At 45.5% G+C, this 22280-nt stretch overlaps 2 protein-coding genes across 2 annotated transcripts in view; one reads left to right on the top strand and one right to left on the bottom strand.

Moving 5' to 3' along the window:
- The window catches only part of LOC109911454 (bone morphogenetic protein 1-like), a 115198-nt gene extending 99546 nt beyond the window's left edge, over positions 1 to 15652 (top strand). The window contains exons 13-21 of the mRNA XM_048618704.1: positions 1037 to 1232; positions 2882 to 3007; positions 3970 to 4130; positions 6265 to 6445; positions 8840 to 8965; positions 9930 to 10057; positions 10859 to 11072; positions 12383 to 12633; positions 14308 to 15652. Of these exons, the coding sequence (XP_048474661.1) occupies positions 1037 to 1232; positions 2882 to 3007; positions 3970 to 4130; positions 6265 to 6445; positions 8840 to 8965; positions 9930 to 10057; positions 10859 to 11072; positions 12383 to 12633; positions 14308 to 14442 (1518 nt within the window). The 3' untranslated portion in view covers positions 14443 to 15652. The remainder of the gene's footprint in view (positions 1 to 1036; positions 1233 to 2881; positions 3008 to 3969; positions 4131 to 6264; positions 6446 to 8839; positions 8966 to 9929; positions 10058 to 10858; positions 11073 to 12382; positions 12634 to 14307) is intronic.
- Positions 15653 to 16212: 560 nt separating this feature from the next.
- The window catches only part of LOC109911455 (phytanoyl-CoA hydroxylase-interacting protein-like), a 42222-nt gene continuing 36154 nt past the window's right edge, over positions 16213 to 22280 (bottom strand). The window contains exon 5 of the mRNA XM_020510769.2: positions 16213 to 16402. Coding sequence (XP_020366358.2) covers positions 16213 to 16402 — 190 coding nt within the window. The remainder of the gene's footprint in view (positions 16403 to 22280) is intronic.

The following is a 22280-nucleotide window of genomic DNA, read 5'->3' as shown; positions in this document are numbered from 1 at the left end:
TGCGCCACAATGATCTTCTGTTGTTATCACTTGTCAGAAGTTGCCACTGCAGATTTGTTGTCCCTTTTGTAAGGGGTAACTGCTGCTAGGATTCAGTTGTAACATGCAGGCTTCCTTCATTCACACCATAAAACTGAAAGGTCTATTGGGCGCTCAGTTTTGTATGGAAGCCCATAGATCATATGCTGTCAGGTTGAGTTAACTGAATTCTCAATTTCCAAATTCAAATACTTGACTCAATTTAAATTCAGATAATTTCCAGTTCAGTAATGCCAATGAATTGTAGCCAGCTTCACACATAAGTGAAATGCAGCAGCTGTTGTGCACACAGCAAGATCCTGCTAACAGCAGTGTATTAGTGACTGGTCCATCTGTTTTGATGATAATGGATATGGGTTTAATAGTGAGCAGGACACTGGGAGAACTCCCGAGCTGTTCTTTGAAATGGCACCATGGATCTGTTGCAGCTACCAAACTGAACCCATTCCTTCATTAGTAACCAGGAAGGGAAAAGGGTATTTGGTACGTTGGTGGAGACCAGATCCTGTCATGACTGACTTAATGGAATAAGCCCTAGTTCTGCTCAAGAATGCTGAACAAGTGATAACAGGCAGTAATTTGCTTAGAGAGTTGACAGCTCATCGCAATGTATTGAATTGACCTTGGGATTTAAGACACTGCATTGCTTTTTAATCTCTGGCTTCCAGCCTGTAGTTACCAACTGCTCAAATACATCCATTCAGCCACTTTAACTCTGGCACCACTGGCTTCATGTATGTGCTGTAGATGTGTGCATAAAATGTGTGCATAGCATGCACTGTATGCTGTTCCAAGTGAGTTATGAGAGTGTGCTTCAATGTAGATTCTGTCTGCCGTGTGCATGGGTCACATCTGAGTCTGAAGTTCAAATATGTGTATAGTGTGCTATAACGTGAGCTGTGCGTGTGTATATGGAGTGTGCTTTTTCTGTGTGTGTGTGTATATACCCACACTGCTGAAGTTTAGCAAATCCAGAGCTGCTTTATTCTCCCTGCAGATTGAGAGACACGATAGCTGTGCATACGACTACCTCGAAGTCCGTGATGGAAGCACTGACGACAGCCCCCTGATTGGCCGTTACTGTGGCTACGACAAACCTGATGATATCAAGTCGAGCTCCAACAAACTGTGGATGAAATTTGTGTCTGATGGGTCCATTAACAAACAAGGCTTCTCCGCAAACTTTTTCAAAGGTGGGTACACAGACTGATTCCACTTCTAGTCATTGCTTTCTGATTGTTAAGACGTTAAAAAATACTCCTTAGAGAAAACATGTAAGTTTGTCGGTGCTATCTTTCATAGCCCTGAAACTACTTGGAATTGTCCTCCCTATTTGTGCTTAAGCAGTATCAGTCAGCATTCTGTTGACAAGTTTTTTAAAGCCTTAGTAATTGCAGTGGAGAGCATTTGAGTTAAGGTTCAATTGAGCAGTTGATTAGATCAAGAGAAAATAGTAAGAAGTAGCCTGCATTTCAAACGGGACACTCCTGACGGTACAGTTTGAGGAGGTAATAGACAGAATCAGAAGGGAAGTACAGTGGACGGTATGTATATGGACTTCAAATAAATTTTTATTAAAGTACCACATACAAGATTATTTGAGCATTTTCAAAAATTGTGATTGTAACGCTGAGGGTGAGGTCAGGAAGGCTTTTAAATGTGTAAACTGGCAAGGTAAGCAGCAAGTCAACTTTAGGTAAGAGAAGACAAAGCACCATCTACACCTTAGAAAGTAGAGATAAGAAAACAAAACATTCTAATGCAAACCAAGTCATGGGGTTTATTTTGAGGTGTACAGAATTCATTAGTACTGAAGTAATGGTACTAATTTGGGTAAGTCAGTCTGCCCCTGAAGAACTGTGCACAGTTCTTGCCTCCTTGCTATTTAAAAAGAAGCACTGGAAGTAACGCAGAAATCACAAAAGGAAATTGATGAGACAGGAGAAGGATTTGGGTAGAAATAGCCTCACTGATGCGGAAGAGCAGAGATCGATAAGAAGTTAATTGAATTATTGAAACATTATGGCAGCAGGTGCCAAATCGTGGTGATGATATAAATAAAACAAGCAATCATAATTATAGACAACAATAGACACAACATTATAGACATAACAATAGATATAATTACAGACATAGTTATAGGCAATCATTAAAATAAAAATTAAGCACAAAATATTTAAAGGATTGCACACTTATGAACATTTAAGTCTACAAATAATTATAGAGTGTTGCAAAATTCAGGTCTCCTTCGTTTACAGAACAAAAATTAAAGGTCTACCGCACCCAGCATTTTGTATTAAAGTCCACAGAACATATCAGGGATTTTGAAAGGAAACTTCACAAGACATGAAAGACAGTACCATGGAAAAGACGGAATGCGTAGAACTTGCCAGGGAAGCAGAATCAGCCTTTCAAAGCATTCAGCATCATCAAGGAGCCTGTCTGCATTAGGTGTAAAAGTGACTATTGAAACATGCCGTTGATCTCTGCCTCAACTGGGTGAACTCTCCCCACAATGTATACGTGTGGTGGATGTGGTATCACCAGTTTCTCCCTAGCAAATCCACATGTCAGTGTCAACAGCCAGGCCAGGGAGTTGGTTTGCCTGCCTGAGATAGCATTGCTGCCTTCGATCCAGGGTAAAGAAGACTGAAATACCTGGGGCAACTGTCAGCAGTGGAAACGACGAGAGAGGCTCCTACTCTGGACTTTCCTCTCTGTCTGGGTAGTTGCCCTTTACCCTTCAGTGAAAAGCAGAATGATCCACTCTTGTAAGTGTGTAGCCATTGGGGGTTCCGCACAGTGACAATTGGTGCTGATTTCTTTGCCGTATTTATTCCAGAGGTGGACGAGTGCTCCCGGCCTGACAATGGTGGGTGTGAGCAGCGCTGTGTTAACACACTGGGCAGTTATAAGTGCGCCTGTGATCCTGGCTACGAGCTGGCAAACGACAAGAGAAGCTGCGAAGGTGAGAAAGAGAGGGATTTTGTTTCAATTCTTTCTGATGATGTGGCATCACTGGCTGGGCCATTATTAGTCATTATTGAATTGAGTGCCCTGCTTGGGACATCCAGGAGGGCAGTTCAGAGTCCATCATGTTTCTCTGGGCCTGGAGATGCACGTAAGACAGATTTCCTTCCCTAAAGGACACCAGTTGAATCTGATTTTGTTTTTAGGGCGATCCAGTAATTTTGCCATCATTATTATTAATGAGTGTCGGGTTTTATTCCAGACTACTTTGTTGAATTTGAATTCCCCAAGCTCTAATGGTGGGATTTGAAAGGTCTCCAAAGCATCCGGGTCTGTGGATTAGTAGTCCTTCAATGTTCCCAATACTTTTCCATCCCGAGAATGTCGAAAGGGGAGGGGAGGAATGCCCTTTCTGATGGGTGAGGGAGAGGAGCTGAGGCCAAAGACAGCCATCATCCTGGAGTTGAGATGCTCCTTGCTGGGATAGGGCAGCCTTGGTCCTTTACATGCTCTGATGCCAAGTCCGATGTTACCCTTGAGTGTTGAAGATGCGGCTAGTGGTTGGGAGAGTTGTGCCAACCCCTCTGATGCCACAGAAGCACAGCAGAAGAACTTGTTGACCAGCAGCGAGCAGCATGGTGCTCATCCCTGAAGCCTGCGTGTCTGAGAGTGCCCGTGAATGTAAATGAAATGCTTGGTGTGGGCGAGAGACTGGGACCAAATAATTTGGGAACGGGGTGACTGAGCCTCGAAATGGTGAAATAAGGAATATTACAGCATTGCAGACAAGGAGGAGTGAAAAAAAAACCTCAATTATTGCAATGTGTTTAGTGCCAGACCTCCCTCTGGTATATAGTAATTGGACTATATTTGCCCAGCTGGAAGATGTTCTGTTTGGAAACAGAATTCCTGCTGCAAATTCTGCTTTTCGCTGGAGTAATGGTGTTTTACTAATTGCAGCTGCGTGTGGTGGTTTCCTGACAAAGCTAAATGGCTCCATAACCAGCCCAGGGTGGCCCAAGGAATACCCACCCAACAAGAACTGTGTCTGGCAAGTCGTAGCACCGACTCAGTATCGCATCTCCCTCCAGTTTGAGTTCTTTGAGATCGAAGGCAATGATGTGAGTATTTACTCAGAGCAAAGGCCAGTGTAGGATGACCCAAAGACCTGCATTTGTGTAGTGCTTTGCACCATCCCCGATATTTCAATGCGATGTGGAATGAAGTGCAGTCACTGGGTGAAGTACGAAATGCAGTGACCGATGAGCAGGTTAATCAGTTTTTGTTTGTGATGTTGCCTGTGGGATAAATATAGGTCAGAACATGGGGAGAACTCCCCTTCTCAACTTTAAGACTGCTGCAAAGCAGTACATCCCTTGCAGATAAGGCCCTTAGTTTAACACCTTGTCTCAGGCATCGAAGATCATAGAATCCTTACAGTGTGGAAACAGGCCCTTCGGCCCAACAAGTCCACACCGACCATCAGAGCATCCCCCCCGCCGGACTCATCCCTCTATAACCCACCTAATCCACACATCCCTGAACACATGGCAATTTAGCATGGCCAATCCACCTAGCCTGCACATCTTTGGACTGTGGGAGGAAACCGGAGCACCCAGAGGAAACCCATGCAGACATGGGGAGAACATGCAAACTCAACACAGACAGTCGCCCGAGGGTGGAATCAAACTCGGGTCCCTGGTGCTGTGAGGCAGCAGTGCTAACCACTGAGCCACGGTGGTTATTCAGCCAGAGGCACTGTCTCAGTATGGGAGTGTCAGCCTGGACTTCGGTGCTGGGGCTTGAACCCTCAACCTTGTGCCTCTGTCACGAGACTGCGATTGCTGAGTCACAGCTCACTAAACCATCGGCAAATGAGATTGGGAGTCAGGCTGCTGGTTTATGGAGTCAAAGCACCACCCAAAGCAGTACACAGCCAATCGGAGACTCCAAGCTGCCAGATTACAAGAAATCAGTGGAAAGTGAAAAGTTCATTGCTGATGATTAGAGCACAGCACTGTTACATCCTTTCTGAGGAGAACAGAGTTATCCATTCCTTCTCACCTTGTATTGGCCAATGCTTGGAACAAGATGAGAACTCAGAGAAGGAAGGGAGGGATAGAATATAAAAAAACTCTGACAGATGGATAGCCTTTGCCCTTGGGAATGTTGCTGAGCAGTGAATCAAACCTTCGATGACCAGGTTAGTCATCATACTCTGTTGCCAGTCTCCGCTTCAGACTTCATCCCCTTGCTACTGACTCCGTCCATCTCCTCAGCAACTGTCTGAGATTAAACCAGTCAGTAACTTTGACACCAAGGTGACCTCCCAACTCATGCTTGTGCCATTGGAAAGACTGTTTGTTTCCACAACTTTTGCACGCTTTCTGCTTGTCTGCTGAGACCGTCATTCACACCTCATTGCTTCTGCACTTTGACTGTTCCACCGCAATCCCAACTGGTCTTCCACATCCTACCCTCCGTAAACTTGACCTTATCCAAAGGTGTTTTAACTCGCACAGAGTTGCGTTCCCCCTATCCTGCCTGTGCTCACTGACCTACATTTGGCTTCCCATCAAGTAATGTCTTGATTTTAAATTCTCTTCCTTGTTATCAAGTTCCCCCCACCATGGCTTCGGGCCCTCCCCATCTGTGGAATCTCCTCCAGCCCCAGAAACCGTCAAGACCTCTGTACTCCTTTAATTCTGGCCTCTTGAGCAACACCCAGTTTTAATCACTGCACCATTGGTGGCCATACCTTCAGCTGCCTGGGACCTTGAGCTCTGGAATTCCTTCCCTAAACCTCTCCATCTCTGTATCGCACTGTACTCCAAGACAATCCTTAACACCTACCTCCTCCAGCAAGCTTGTGATCGCCGCTCAGTGTCATATTTTATAGTGTTTCTGTGAAGTGCTTTGGGACTTCTGAACTTGTTTCAGTTTATAAAGGTACATGAAACACTGAGCTAAGTGGGAAGAAACTGCTTTCACCCCTTACCATGTCGGAATTCAGTCAGGATGGGATGGGGGTTACACTGGGGCTGTTGTATTACTTTGCGTTAGATGCTGTATAATGCCATATTATGCCCTTTTAAATCAATGATTGGTATCCCTGTGGTAAAAGTAATCTGTGTTGGAAGCTGTTGTGCTTGGTGAATTGATCCAATTTGATCTGTTCTGTTGATAATATATTCTACCTATTGATGTGATAGATCATGTGTCAATCTGATTTGTCTACGGTCTGTTTATTTCCAGGTTTGTAAATATGACTACGTCGAAGTCCGCAGTGGCCTCTCTGCTGACTCCAAGCTTCATGGCAAATTCTGCGGTGCAGAGCAGCCGGAGGTGATCACGTCCCAGTACAACAACATGCGCATAGAGTTTAAATCGGACAACACCGTCTCCAAGAAAGGTTTCAAGGCCCATTTCTTCTCTGGTATGTGAACTACATCCTCACAGGGTGTAAGGAGAACACTTTCAGAGGAGTGTAGGGCTGGAGGAGGTCACAGAGATCTCAGAGTAACGTAGGGTGGAGGAGATTACAGAGATCTCGAAGGGGTGCAGGGCTAGAGGACATCACAGATCTCGGAGGGTTGTAGGGCTGGAGGAGATGACAGACCTCAGAGGGTTGTAGGGCTGGAGGAGGTTGCAGAGATCACAGAAGGGTGTTGGGCTGGAGGAGGTGATAGATCTTGGAAGGTGTAGGGTTGGAGTAGGTGATAGATCTTGGAAGGGTGTAGGGCTGGAGGAGATAACAGATCTCAATGGGGTGTCAGGCCAGAGGATGGCTGGAATCCAGTTAGATTGTCAGCTGATCCCTGCTGTGGTGCATTGCTTGTGTATATCTGTCCTGTCCCATTTGACTTGGTCAGTTTGTTCAGTAGTTGGCGGAGATACCATGAGGGGGCATTTGGCTTCTCGTTGACCATGAAAATGTGCCCCATGCGGTAGCAAGTAGATGAAGAAGTGATGCCCTTAAAGTGTCACTATTTTTCAAGGGCAGAGTAGAACCAGAGGCAAGTACACTGCAGCAGATAAACACAAACGATGGAATGAAGGACAGGACTGCCCCCTTTAGGATCCAGACCCAAATGACTCACACGTCAAACTTTGCACACTGTGTGGTTTGTGGCTAACAGCTCGCTCTGTTCCTTGCTAATATAAATTATTCATGTTGCCTGAATCATAGTACAAGAGGAGACCATTCAGCCTGCTGTGTGCGCTGGCTATTTGCAAGAGCAACAGGCCCACTCCCCACTGCCGTTTCTTCAGAGCCCTGCAAATTTTCCTTTTTCAGATATTTCCTACTCTCCCTTGGCAAAATCACTGTTTCAGGCAGAACTTTTCACATCACCACAGTTGTTTAAACCTCATCTTCCCTCTGGTTCCTTTGCTATTTTTCTGTAATTTGTAACACCGTGCTGTACTAGAGCTGGGAGTTTTTGTTCGGACAGTGCAATCTCAGAAGGTGTAACCCCTCCCCTGCCCGTTTACTTCCTCCCTCCTCATTATCCAAGACCCCAGACACGTCTTCCAGGTAAAGTAACAATTTACCTGCACTTCACTCAATCTAATCCATTGCATTTGCTGCTCACGAAACACAGACTGGGCGACTGCTTTGTGGAACACTGACATTCTGTCTACAAAAATGACCCCAAGCGTCCAGCTATCTGTCACGTCAACACACCACCATGTTCCCTGGCCAGCATTTCTGTCTCAGGCCTTCTGCAGTGCTTCAGCTAGGCTCAGCACAAGCTGGAAGAACGGCAAGTAATTTTCTGCTTGGACCCTGCAACCTCCTGGACTCAATATCAAGTTCAGTAATTTTAGGCCTAAACGCCTTCTGCCATGTCCTTTATCCACTCCCACACTCCTGGTTCTGTCATGAATTAGGCTGCTTTCATCACAGCCAACCAATTTTCACAACTAATGGGCCCTATTGTCAGCTTTTCTTTCTCCTTGGCTCAGCATTTTCCATCCCTTTGTCTACCTAACTGCTGTTCTCTCTCTGGGCTCCATCTCCACCTATTGCCTACTGTTTTTACCCACCTTTATACAGCATGTTGGCTCAGTGGTTAGCGCTGCTGCCTTCACAACACCAGGGACCCGGGTTTGATACCAGCCTTGGGTAATCATCTGTGTGGAGTTTGTACATTCTCCCCATGTCCATGTAGATTTCCTTTGGGTACTCTGGTTTCCTTCCACAGTCCAAAGATGTGGATTGGCTGTGCTAAACTGTCTGTAGTATCCAGAGAGATGCAGGCTAGGTGGATTACAGGCAAGTGGGGTGTTATGGGGTAGAGTAGTGGTCTGGGTCTGAGTGATATGTTCTTTGGAGGGTCAGTGCGGACTCAGTGGGTTGAGTGACCTCTTTCTGCACTGTAGGGATTTTCTACAATTCCTGTCTTCAGCATACATAACACTGTTTCCTAGCTACAATCAATTCTGAAGAAGGGTTACTGGACCTGAAACATTGACTCTGCTTTCTCACCAGAGATACTGTCAGACCTGCTGGGTTTCTCCAGCAATTTCTGATGTTGTGTCGAGAGATCTTTACTCCGCATCTAACTCCATCCTGTATCTGTGCTGGGATTGTTTGATGAAGACACTGTGCGCCCACATGAGAGATCAGGGCTGGAATAACTTCGCCGTAATGTGCCTTTACTGAGGTTTTCTGTTGAAAGTGGACAACAAGGAAGTTACAGTGAATGGGGGCAAACTGGACAGAGGGGCAGGGCTCCCAGGGTGACCGTTTGTGGGGATAAAGTTTTAGACTGTGTCCGAGCTGTGGAGACTTTGTTTTGAGTTTCTCTGCTTTTCCTCCCTCCAGACAAGGATGAGTGCTCAAAGGATAACGGCGGCTGCCAGCATGAGTGCGTCAACACTTTTGGGAGTTACATGTGTCAGTGCCGCAGCGGCTTCATGCTTCACGAGAACAAGCATGATTGCAAGGAAGGTGAGTGACCTTTGACTCCCAACACACCCATGAGATAGAGCAGGGCACTGAGAGCTCAAACTAGCCTGTTGTAAAGAGGGAGTGTTGCATGGTGCACGCGAACCACTGTGTACTGTACCCCCTGGGTGGGAAATGTCACAACAGTTTTAATTCATGGAGTGAGAATCGACACCGCCCGGCTTCCTAACGAAGGGGAGACAGTGGACAAAATCTTCAAACCTGTGAGCGATCCTGCAGAGTCTTCCGATTGAAGCAGGATTGTTGCTCTAGCAAAATTCAGTCAGTGGATGATAGTTGCAGGATACAAATGGTTTGTGCCTGCTGCAAGGTTGCTCGTGTGCATTGACCCATGCCGTTCGCAAAGAGCAGGTATTTTCCAAAGCAGAGCCTCTGGCTGCCAGTCATTCTTTCACTATTATAACAGACAACCCTGCAAGCAGGACTGTTTCCCATTCACTCATTTTGAGAGTGTTCAGGTACTTTGGTGTTGAAGCAGTTCAAAGAAAATTCACTAGATTGATTATTCAGAGGAAGACTTCTCTTACGACGAAAGGTTGAGTAGATTGGAGCCACATTCTTTGGAGTGTAGAAGCCGTGATCATGTTGAAAGGTATAAAATTCTGAGGGGGTTTGATAGGGGAGACACCGAGAGGATGTTTCCCCTCATGGGGAAACCTGGAACTAGAAAGCACAGTTTCAAAGGGGACTTCCATTTAAGATGAAAATAAGAAGGATGTTCTCCTCTCAGAGGGTCGTTAGTGTTCAGAATCCTGTTTCCCAGGGAGTAGCTGTGGGGTCTTTAACTAGATTCCACACTGTTTAACAGATTCTCAACCGACAAGGGAGTCAAAGGGGCTGTTTGGGAATGTGGAGTTAAGGCCATGATCTCATTGAATGGCAGAACAGGCTCAAGGTGTGTTCTCCTGTTCCTCAGTCATATGATCTTATGTCCCTGTGACTGCAGCTGGATGTGAACACAAGATCAACAGCGTTTCGGGCACCATCACCAGCCCCAACTGGCCCAATAAATACACAAGTCGGAAGGAGTGCACCTGGGAGATCACAACTACACCTGGGCACCGGGTTAAACTGGTAAGGAATATTCTTTATTGAGGGGGTGCATCCAAGACTGGCATAAGATTGCAAACCTATTCAGAATCATCAATATTAAAGGACCAGATTGGAATCCTACATAGTCACAAATGGCTTACTATTTTGATCCAGTTCCATTCACAACCTGGAAGCTCTGGAGAGTCATCAGAGGCCAATTGGCCTATTGAGCCTATGCTGGCTCTTTGAAAGGTCTTCCCATTTAGTTCCACTTTCCCCATAAATCTTAAGGCATTCTTCTTTTCACTAGTATATCCAGTTCCTTTTTGAAAGTTATTATTGAATCTGCTTCCACCATACTTTTGGGCACCAGCTTCCAGAATAGCGTAAATTATAATGTTGAATGAGAAAAAAACTTCATCTCGCTTATTTTTATGTCAAGTTGTCTTTAATCTCTGCCCCCTGGTTACAAACACTCCTGCCTTCGGAAACAAAGCAACATGTTGTCGCAATTTTTCCTTAAGCGCTCATCAGCACACAATTGCAAGAATGCCAAACCCCAAGGGAATGACAATTTATACAGCTGAGAAGATTGTGTGAACTGGTTGGCAAGTCAGTTTCTTTTTGGGTTTGTTTCAGAAGTGCTCAAGTTCTGCTTATCAAACAACCAATTGGAAATGCTTTCTGTAGATTTACTTTTCTCAAAATTCTTCATTATTTTCAATACCTCTATTAGATCTCCCCATTGCCTTCTCTCCTCTGAGAAGAGACTTGTACATGGAGTATTGAAACTTGGAATTTTGAACCTTGGGCAACATGCAGTTCTTTGCTTTTGTTTTTAAGGCATTTAATGAGTTGGATATTGAACAGCATCAGGAGTGTGCTTACGATCACTTGGAGCTTTACGATGGCAAAGACTCGAAAGCGAAGGTTATTGGCCGATTCTGCGGTAGTAAGAAGCCAGAACCCCTCATCTCCACCTTCAATAAGATGTTCATTAAATTCTTCTCTGACAACTCTGTACAGAAAAAAGGCTTTGAAGCTACTCACACCTCAGGTAAGAGATGTCTGCTATTACTGTATGCATCTCTCCAGTTATTTGAATCGTCGTGATTTGAAGCCAAACCAAAGCACAGACAATTCCTTTTATTCATTTGAACTGCTTTGGGAAGTGTTGGTAAATGGAATTACTGAAGGGCATTGATGCATGCGATTCACTGTGTCTTTTCTGCTTCACCCTGGGTCACCTCACCCGTGCACGTAGGTTGCAGTCTTCAAATTATGCATTTAACAATGTCCTCTCAGACTAAATGTGAGTTTTTGGTTGGACAAAGCAGTTGAGAAAAGGAGCTTATATTATAACAAATTTTAGCCACAGTGAGGAGGATGTCAGTCAGCAAAGGCTTAATTTCTGGGCAAGCATCCAAGTTTAAGCACAGCAATTGACTTTTCCACAAGCACTTATACTGGATCTGCAGCAATTCGGAGCCGTACGAAGCTGTAAAATAATGGGCTCCCAGCAGCTCGGGTGGGATGGCATGGAGTCAGAACTGATGAACCACATAGAAAGCTAGGCTGGCTCCTAATGCTGGTCGCAATGCATTGACTTTTGGTTTAAGTGTTAGTTGGTAAGGAGAGGACTGAACTTAATAGAGATTCCACACACACTTCACCCCTGCAATCCAGTAACATTGCGACCTGATGCATGGATAGTCATCTGGTCAAAATACTAGAGGACTGCTGCAGCACCATTCCCCACCAACAGTTGGTTGCAGAGGTAATGTAGGGAAATGGGGCAGATTGGAAAACTGTACAAAGAACCAGCATAGACTGAATGGCCATTCCTATGCCATAAAACCTTGATAGCCTTAAGCAGCAAATATACTTAATAGCACCAAGCAGAATGAAGTGATGTCAATTTTGTAATGCAGGGAAGGCTGTGTTCATTTCAACGCATTAAAATCTGGTAGATAATTGATTAGATGACTTTCTGCCCTGGGGTGCCTGAAAGGCAAGCAGGACATTGGATTAGGGTCTCAACTGAAAGACAGCGCCTCTGACAGAGCAGCAGTGTTTTGGTGTCAACCTTGTATATGTTCCCCCGTGGGCCTTGAGCCCTCCCCCAGCTTCCTGTGTGAAGTGCAACCCATTGAGACAAGAACTGTAAATTGAAGGAAGGTGAACACACAGCCCTGACGAAGCGGGATGTAGTCCAAGCTGGGGAGGATCTTGTTGCTGTCTAGTGAAGGAAAATAGCAAACTATAAATAGTGCGATGGCATTGAGCAAGTGATACAGTTGAGGAGTTAACCATCTTGGGAAGTTTCTATCCAGAGACCAGTGTTATACGCAGTATTTTATTCTGCAGAATGTGGGGGCAAGCTGAAGGCCGAAGTGAAAACCAAGGACCTGTACTCTCACTCGCAGTTTGGTGATAACAATTACCCTGGAGGAGCCGATTGCCAGTGGGTGATCCGGGCTGAGGAGGGCTACGGGGTTGAGCTGATATTTCAGACCTTCGAGATCGAGGAGGAGGCAGACTGTGGCTACGATTACATGGAGTTGTTTGATGGCTCAGATGATACTGCCCCAAGGCTGGGCAGGTTCTGTGGCTCCGGGGTAAGCGCTCACAATGTCTGTTCAGCGATTTCCCAATACCTTTTGGTTCTCTGTCCCAACACTGTGAAACCACCCCAGTTTAGCATGGACCTGCCAACCGTCCTAGAAACCAGAGCCCAGATGCAGCAAGACCTGGACATTTAGGCTTGGACAAATAACTGGCAGGCTACATTTGCGCCACACAAGTGCCAAAAGCAACCACCTCCACCGAGTGGGTCCAGCCATCTCCCTTTTGACCCTGAATAGCATCCCATCACCAAATCCCCTACCTGTGGAAGGAATGGCGAAACCTTTATCCATGCTTCCTTGCATTCTGATGTCAGTTGCAGTGCAGCCCACTTCTGATCTTCATTTTCTGCTCTCACTGTTTGCAGTTCTTCCCACCCCTTGTCCCTACACTTAAAATTCCGTACGGTGCTTCTGGGAGGTGTATACATGCAGTGGGTGGGAGGCTTGTCTGCATGTGCCCTTCACTCAACACATCATCCATGAGCTCATCTCTGAGCAAAGAGCAGGGTAAACTGCTGTTTGGGCATGCACTCATATGTGAGGACATACGTGTACTCACATACATAAATGTACTCGCACACGAACTCTCACACTATGACATTATGCACCTATCCATGTATGTGCATTCGTCTATAGGTGTTCATATGCTCATATGCACACAGCACATCTGAATGTGAGGTAAGTGCGCAGATAAGATTTCACAGATGTGTGTACAAGCACACATACTTTGAAGCTGCCTGGTGCATGAGGCAGAGAAAGCTTGCACTCATCCCTGTTTATGTAGCTAGTGTTTCCTGACACAGGCCTATCCCCAGAGACAGAGCTTGGCTGATTGGGCAGCTCTCCCATTTTAATCACCTGCCATAAATGTATCGGAAAGATTGATAAGTTGATAATTAACCTGTCTGGCCATGTTATGAACATGGTGGCCATTAAGTCCTGGAGCGGGTCTTAAACCCAGAGCTTCTAGCTCATAAGTGGGAACACTACACTCTACAGCACAAGACCAATGAATGCCTGCAAATATCCCACCGTGGCAGCTGGTGGAATTTCAATTCATTTAAAAAACCTAGAATGGAAATTTAGTTTCAGTAACGTGACTACGAAACTGTCCTTGTTGTAGACACCCATCTGGTTCACTAATGTCCTTGAGGGAAGGAAATCTGCCATCCTTACCCAGTCTGGCTTCCATGTAACTCCAGTCCCACAGCGATGTGGTCGACTCTTAACTGCCCTCTGAAATGGCCCCAGCAAGGCACTCCATTCAGAGGCAGTTGGGGATGGGCAACACACAGCGGCCTCGCCACTGCCGCTGACATCCCATGAAAGAATGAAGGAAAGGTTATCCACGTGCTTGAACACAGCGACACACACAATCTTTTTGGAGTCAGCTAAATGAAGGACAGCAGGGACAGTGCAGCAGGTTTGCTCAAACTCCCAGTCAACTGAGTTTATCTTGCTGCAGACAATAAATTGCTGAGACTCCCAAATGGGGTACCATTGATCTTTACCTGCCTTCCTTTATCTTACCAATTGGGTTAAAGGAGGAGTAATGGAGACAGCAGCAACATTGAGTAAACAGGACAGTAAGAACTGGAGTGGGTGTAGGCGCAGTTAGATATCAACAGTAGTCCTCTATTGATGGGTCAACATTTTCTGTTGCAGCCTCCTGAGGAAATTTATTCTGCCGGGGATTCTATCATGATTCGCTTCCACACAGATGACACCATTAACAAGAAGGGGTTCCACGCACGTTACACCAGCACCAAGTTCCAGGACACTCTTCACTTGAGGAAATGATCTGAACCCTAGGCGAACCAAGGAACTTGGGAATTTGCAACTTTCTTTTTTTTTAATCGTACTGTAAAAATTCTCCCACGAGGAACATAGCCATTTCCAAAATTTCAGCACTTTAAATGAAAAAAAAAACGGCTGAAATGACTCGTTTGTATTATGATATGTGATGCTTCAAGTGCAGCGAATGACTGGGAATCGCCAAGCGACTCAGTATTGCAGTGTTTTCAAACAAAAAAAGGACTCAGTGTTGTGAGAGATTCCTTTTGGGAAGACTACCGGAAGCTGTGGTATGATCCCCTTTTCATGGGCGTACATAGCTTTCTTTCAAACAGCATGAAAGACAAGTCAGTGCAGCTGCCCTCTGTACTGGCCCCTGGACTTCTGTGAAACTCCTGTCTCTCTCTCTCTCTCTCTCTGTCTCGCACACTGACATTCAATGGATGTCACTTGACCGCGACCATGAGCCACAAAGTAGCAGGCCATTGGCCTGCCACACCGAAGGGTACTAGGCTGTCAAGGGAGGTGTCAAACTGTGACCAGGCACTTCCAGGGGGGCCCTTGCTAAGTCAGTGCTGTCTAACCTTGTACATCTCCCTGGCTAGAGCACTATTGGCAGAGGGTAGGGAGTAGGCTAGCTGCCTGCTCTTTCTCCATTGGTCAATAGTGTTTAGCATTGGTGAGGGAGGGTGGGGACCCTCTACCGTGAAAGGTTAGGGGGCTAGTGTGGAAGGCACTTAAACTGCCCCCTCAACAAAATATGGTAGCATACAAACAAGTGCTGCAGTTTGAAGTTTATATTCAGGTGCTGGCCTCCACAAGTTATCACAGACAGGGCTGCAGTCTCCTCTATTCAGTCTGTGGGGATTGCAAGGAAAAATATCAGTGAAGCAGCGTTTATTGCAAGAGCTGCAAGTTGGTTAACTCACGCTGCTGATTTTAACAGTTCAGCATTGGTTTTGACATCCCTGAGATCACCATGAGTATTACCTCCAGCCACGCCGAGCCTTGGATGGGGATTGCCTGCCTGTGATGCGTTAGGGCAGTGCATTGGCAGACAGTGGACTGGAAAGCTGTGATTCGGCCTGGTTTGGTGTGGTCAGGCGGGGGGAGAAGGTGCACCAGGTGATCGTGCCGATTTTTGTCCGACAAGCTTTGAAAGTTCATTCTTTGAAGCCCCAATAAAAATAAATGCTGCAGCTTTTTCTTTTTTGCATTTGTTCCCTGTTTTGTGGTCTTGTTTTTGCCATCGACTGGTCTGGGCTCAAGCCACTCCATGGGCAAGAGGATATGCCTGCTTTGAAGCATTTTAAAGTGTTGTGACTGTTGTAGTAAGCACAGCAGCCAGATTTACGCACCACCATCTCCCACAGACAGAATGGTTTGTATTTGTCATGTTGATTGAGAGATGAATATTGACCAGAACACTGGGAAGATTCCTTGTGCTCTTGCTTGAAATAATGCCGCGACATATTTCATATTCTCCCCAACCCCACATGGGGCCTCTGTTTTAATGTGAAAATAGCAATGCAAATTGACCAAATGATCGGTTCAGAATATTAACTACGCACTGTTCACATTAGCATCAACACTGTGCAAGATCTGTCCATCAGCAGGTGCTTCTGCTATGTAGCTTTTTAGCACATCACGTGACCCTGGGTGTTCCCCAGCTGATTTTGTTTCAAAGGTGGAGTGTTTGCTTTTTATTTCTGTCTATTGCAGCACTGTTTAAATGGAGATGATGGCAAGGTATATGTTGAAATATCAACATGCACTTTACCCAGTGCAACAAGAGCACCAGCATGTGGTGGAGCTGAATGCGATACCAAAGGATGTGACAGCCCCAGGTAAGGTTCCTGTGGCTCCATCCAGTTTTCCATCAAGATTCAAGCTCATCGCTTGCTTGAAGCCGTCTTTGTCTTCTGGGGTCTCCATTGAATTTTCCTGGATTGAAGTATGTGGAAATCTAGGGAGAATTCAGCATAAATGAAGGGCAAAACTACATCCTTCCATGATATGGACCATGCGGTGCTTAAAGACCTGAATTAAGCTCTCACTTGTCCTCCCCTAGAAGTTCCACGGCCAGACCCAACATCAGCATCGTTCACTTTGATTTATAAAAGCACAACCTTACCTGGACATGCCAGTTTGCTCCCCAAAATAGCATTGGGCACTCAACACACCTTCTCTTCCTTAGCAGCACCCTCCTACTATCTCTCTCTCTCTCACTGGCCTTGCCTGCCTTTCGATTGTCACACATTGCATTGTATTACTAGTCACTGCACTGAGTCCCTTGTAGTAAGCACACCATCCTCTATTACTTCCCAACAGTGCCTCAGTCCAAATCTAAGACTTTGCCACTGATCCCATGGCATCATGACTTGCAGACCTGACTGCGCTATGAGGCATTGACAAGTGCCTTTACAGAATCGAGGCAGCATACATGCATTGCCTGAGATGCAAGAGCTCTTGTTGCAAACAAAGCCAAGCCAGAGTGAGCTTGTAGCTGCTAAGTGAATGCTGAGGATTAATTCTTTCAACATTGTGCCCAGAGTTGCCTCATTCTGTGCTATCAGAGTACAGTGGCTCAGCTTTGCACTGTGGGTGTAGGCCCTTCTCTGAATTTGAAGGGTTGTGCTAAAGTGAAAAATTAATTATGTTTCACTTGAGACTGGCCGACTCCAAATATAGCAGCTGCTGAAATTGAAGGGGGGAGACCAAAGAATGTTTTGGAGCATTTCCACCTTGATAATGTATCTGAAAGCCTCTGTTGGCTCAAACACTTGAGTCTTGTTCAGATTTAATTAGATTTGACTCCCAATTAACATTGTTCAGATGTCTTGTTGGCTTTTTTAGTAGAATGTTTCACTTACAGTTATTTCCAAAATAAATCTCTGTGGGTATGAAATCCCAATCAAAACTACCTTATTCAGATCACATCGTATAAAAATCACCATATGATTAGGCAGGATTTATGAGAGGGAGATAATTCTTGACGCTTCTGTGAGCATGTTCAGTCAGTAAAGGTGGAACGGTGATTGCAATGTATTGAGATTTTTGAAAAGCACTCGATTAAGGGCTGGTGATTGTACTTCTTGGAGCTAAGGCAAATGAGGTGGGTGATTGATCGAGGTGTACAAGATAATGACAGGTTTAGATCAGGGTCGAGGGATGTGGCTGGGTTGTGAGGAAGATTTTCTTTGAGACAGACACGCTGCCCATGAGGGTGTTGCCAACGGAGACAATGAATGATTTCAGAACAAATTGGGATTTGCACTTGAAAATAAATTCTTGGGGCCACAGAGAGCTGGGGAGGGGGTGCGGAAATAGGATTGGATTACATTACAAAGAGCTGGCATGGGCTGACTGACTCCCTTCTTCACTCTATGACCTTTGTACAGTGCCACACTATAGAATATCACAAAATTATTCCTGATGGGGTTGGAGGTACCATATTGGGCTTGGCTGGTATGGGCACAAAGAAGCAAATGGCCTCCTCCTGTACTGCATCTATACTATGATTGAGGATTGGTTAACAGACAGGAAACTGACAGCTGGATAAATGGGCCATTTTCCCGATGGCAGGCTGTAACCAGTGGGGGTACTGCATGGTTCACTACTAGGATTTGTGTTATTTAGAATCAATGTCGCTGTTCCTCCCTGACCTGGCCAGGTGAGAGTTCCTGGGTATGTAAAAGGGGAAGATCCCTGGCTCGTTCACAAGATAACCGCTAGTTAATTAGTGTGAGCATTACCTGTGTTTGACAGAGGCAGAATTTGCAGGAATGCTGAGAGACAGTGGCTAGAGTCAGATTTCTCGAAAGGCTGACGTGCTGACAAATCAATACTTTCAATTGAGTGCACCTAGATTGAGCACAACAAGATCCGGCAAACACAATGAATAAATAAGCAGCAAATCTGTATTTGTTGGTGTTGGCCATGCAGTGTTCAGCTTCACATGTTAAGAGTAGTCCATCATGTAGTTAACTCAGCTTACTGTAAATGTCTTTCAATATGGTGGCAGGTTTTTTTTTAAAATATGATGCCATAGAGTCTAGGAGATGAGCAGCATGGAAACAGACCCTTCAGTCCAACTTGTCCATGCCGGCCAGATATTCTAAATTAATCTAGTCCCATTTGCCAGCATTTGGCCCCTATCCCTCTAAACCTTTCCTATTCATGTACCCATCCAGATTCTTTTTAAATGTTGTAATTGAACCCACCTCCACCACTTCGGCAGCTCATTCCATGCACACACCACCCTCTGTGTGAAAAAGTTGCCCCTTGGGTCCCTTTTAAATCTTTCACCACTCACCTTAAACTTATTCCCTCTAGTTTTGAATTCCCCTACCCTGGGGAGAAGACTTTGGCCATTCACCCTATCCATGCACCTCATGATTTTATAAACTAGTTTAAGGTCACCCCTCAGCCTCCGATGCTCCAGGGAAAATAGCCCCAGCCTATTCTCTGTATTACCTTAATTATTACTGGATACTGGCCCTTTTGCCATGGACAATTTTTTATCCCCCTCTGCTGTATCAAAATGCTACAAAGTTTTGAACACCTCTCAGATATTCCCTCACACTTCTCTGTTCTAAGGAGAACGACCCCAGCTTCTCCAGACTGTCCACATAACCAAAACTGTTGCTTCTTGGTACCATGCTTGTAAACCTCCTCCAAAGTGTTAGCAAGCAGTAGGAGAAGGCTTGACCTTTCAGATCACGACACATTATCTTTTTCAAGAAGGTCCTCTCCTGGCTCCTTCTAGAACTGTTGACATCCAGAGCTGGCCTGTACCTTCAACTAGTAACATATTGGCTCTCAGGGCTGACTGGGCCATGCCCTCACACAGACAGATCCTTCCTGAAATCTGGTGTCCAGAACTGAACACAACAGCGCAAGCTCAGGTGTGGAGGGAGCAGTTTGATGGAAGGGTGTCTGGATGAGAAGGGGTCAGAGACAGAAGACAATGTTACAAGTGAGGGGCTGTGTTGGGTTGAAGTGAGGAAAATGATCAGTGCTCAGACACAGGGCCTTTGCTGAAGCTTTTATTGAATTTAAAATTTGCGTGCAGCACAAGCTTTGCTCTGCTTGGTAATATTAGCTTGCATAGAAACACATAGCACAAATTGCAACAGGCAGACAGATTCACCTGAACACAGCATTAAATTTTCTTTTCATGCACAACGGAGCTGGCTAACATGAAGGACTGTTTGAAGCAAAACATTTTGCAGATTTGTGAAAGCTGCCTGTCACTCCTTCGCCTCGGTATGGTGCAATTACTTTGACACTTAAACATTGAACAGACCTCCCCGCCTTTACTGGACCATCCTAAACTCCCCACACAGTCTAGCCTAAGGCAGCATTAGCTCCATTAAGGTCGTCACATTCGGGATTAAGTCCCTGAATAGGATGGAATATGTGAGTGGGTTTGTGAAAATATGATACGGGATGTGGGCGTTGCTGGCTGGACCAGCATTTGATGCTCATCCCTAATTGCCCTTTGAGAAGGTGGTGGTGAGCTGCCTTCTTGAACTGCTGCAGTCCCTGTGTTGAAAGGAAACCCATGCAGTGCTTTTAGGGAGGGAGTATCAGGATTTTGACCCAGTGACAGTGAAGGAACGACAATACGTTTCCAAGTCAGGATGGCATGTACCTTGGAGGGGAACTTGCTTGTGGTGTTGTTCTTGTGCGTCTGCTGTCTAGGTAGTAGAAAGTGTGGGTTTGGAGGGTACTGTCAAAGGACAGTTGGTGAGTTGTTGCATTGCATCTTTAGAGGGCACACACTGCTGCAACTGAGCGTCAGTGGTGGAAGGAGTGAACATTTGTGGATGTGGTGTCAATCAAGCGGGCTGCTTTGTCCTAGATGGTGTTGAACTTCTCAGGTGTTATTGGAGCGACACTCATCATTCAAGTGATTGTTGACCCAAGGTTTAATACTATTTCAGGACGGTCTTTGGAATTCTGATTGCCAACTGATTGGACATGTTGCTCGTCATATTGTTCCTGTTGTCCCATCCCAACCCCATCTTTGGTCTGTCCTCTCAGCGCTCTGCTTTTCCAGTGTCAGTGGATGAATTTAGATCAAGCAGCCTCTTCCTCATCACCCTTGTCTTTATATGGTTGATAGGTGAAAGTGTTCCAGGAATTCATTTTTGAAAACCACACATTATTTGAATGTTCTAACATTTCTTTTTCTCTCAGTTTTGTTCACAGTAGTGACCTGGAATTTAGCCTTTGATCCCTCGACTTTCTGGGATGATCCTGGAGCAGATCCTTTAGTATCACCTGCTTCTTGGGCAAAACATGTCTCTGGTCTTTCTTTCTTAACATGTTTTTGTGCTGCATGAGATTATCGTCCAACCAGCAACTTTATGTATTCACCAATGTAGCGTTAATACTCAAGCATCACCTTCCACTCTGTCTCACTCTTTTCCCGAGCCTCATCTTCCCTTAATCACTCCACAGACTTTATGTCGTCTCATCATTGATTTCTGATTTCTCATCTTGCCTACTCATTGCAGCTAGGATTGCTGTTTCTTGATGACTGTTACTTTATGGAGGAGATCAGTTTCAAAATTCTAACCCTTGGCTCCCTCCACCACTATTCCTCCAGCCTCATGATCCCCTGGCATCTCCGTTTCCAGCCTCCCACCATTTCCTTTGGTTCAGCATTGGCTGTTGTGCATTCAGCTGCCTGGGTCGTGAGCTTTGGAATTCCTTCCCTACACTGCTGCACCTCTCTCCCTTGCTCCCCTTCCGTAAGATAGCTCTTTGATTGAGATTTTGGTCATACGTCCTAACTGTAGAATGCTACAGCGCAGAAGATGACCATTTGGTCCATCACGGTATCTCCTGCTCTGGCTCTGCACTCATCTTTGCCATTTAATAGTACTCCTATGAGGCACCTTGCAACTGCAAGTTACTGTTGATCAATGAAACCTAAAGGCTCACATCCATCCCAAAGTGAGGCTTGAGCAGTTTGGATCGAATGGGTGATAACTGGGTCAGCCCTTTTGTTTACAAGGTCCAACTCGTGGCCAAGCCCAATGCAAGAAGTTGTGGAATTCTGAGCATAGAATATAATCTCATGAGGAAGAGGATGAAAGGAGGATACATATAAAATTCAGACACACTACTGGGCTGTGTACTTGCTTCCTTCCTGACTCTGGATTTAGAGAGCAAGCAGAGGGAACGGAACAGGGAGGAGATGCTGTTTCGGGAAGCAGAAACCAGGCAAAGAATTGGCAGGTGAGGGAGCATGTCTGGAGCCACAGCTGTCAGGTGTAGGGGTACTGGAGGACATGGTAGAGAATCAATGCAATGAGGATTGGGGGAGAAATATACACAGACAAGATGCGTATACACAGAGTAGATGATGTGGAGAGTAGGAGATGGTAAACGGCAGACGAAAAAAGACTTGCATTTGTCTAGCACCTCTCACAATCATTGGATTTCCCAAAGCGCTTTTGTACCCATGAAGTAGCTTTTGAAGCATGGTGACTGTTGGTATGTGAGAAACGCACATAGCCGGCTCCCACAAACAGCATAATCATCAGGTAACTAGATCTGTTTCTGCTGCTGGTGGCTGAAGGATAAATATTGGCCAGGAGCAAGGTATAGTTATTGGGCGGGACACCAGGAAAGGTGCACTTGGGGTGCAAAGGAAATATGAGTTGGTAAAGGGTGGACAAGGTCACAACAGGAGGTGATCAGCCCCCCGCTTTTTACCTGAAAATGTTGTTGTGGGAGATAGCAGGAACTGCAGATTCTGATATAACAAGGTGTAGAGCTGGATGAACACAGCAGGCCAAGCAGCATCAGAGGAGCAGGAAGGCTGACGT

This window comes from Rhincodon typus, chromosome 40, assembly GCF_021869965.1.
Source record: "Rhincodon typus isolate 14 chromosome 40, sRhiTyp1.1, whole genome shotgun sequence".
Taxonomy (NCBI): Eukaryota; Metazoa; Chordata; class Chondrichthyes; order Orectolobiformes; family Rhincodontidae; genus Rhincodon; species Rhincodon typus.
This window is presented reverse-complemented; position numbering and strand designations above follow the sequence as displayed.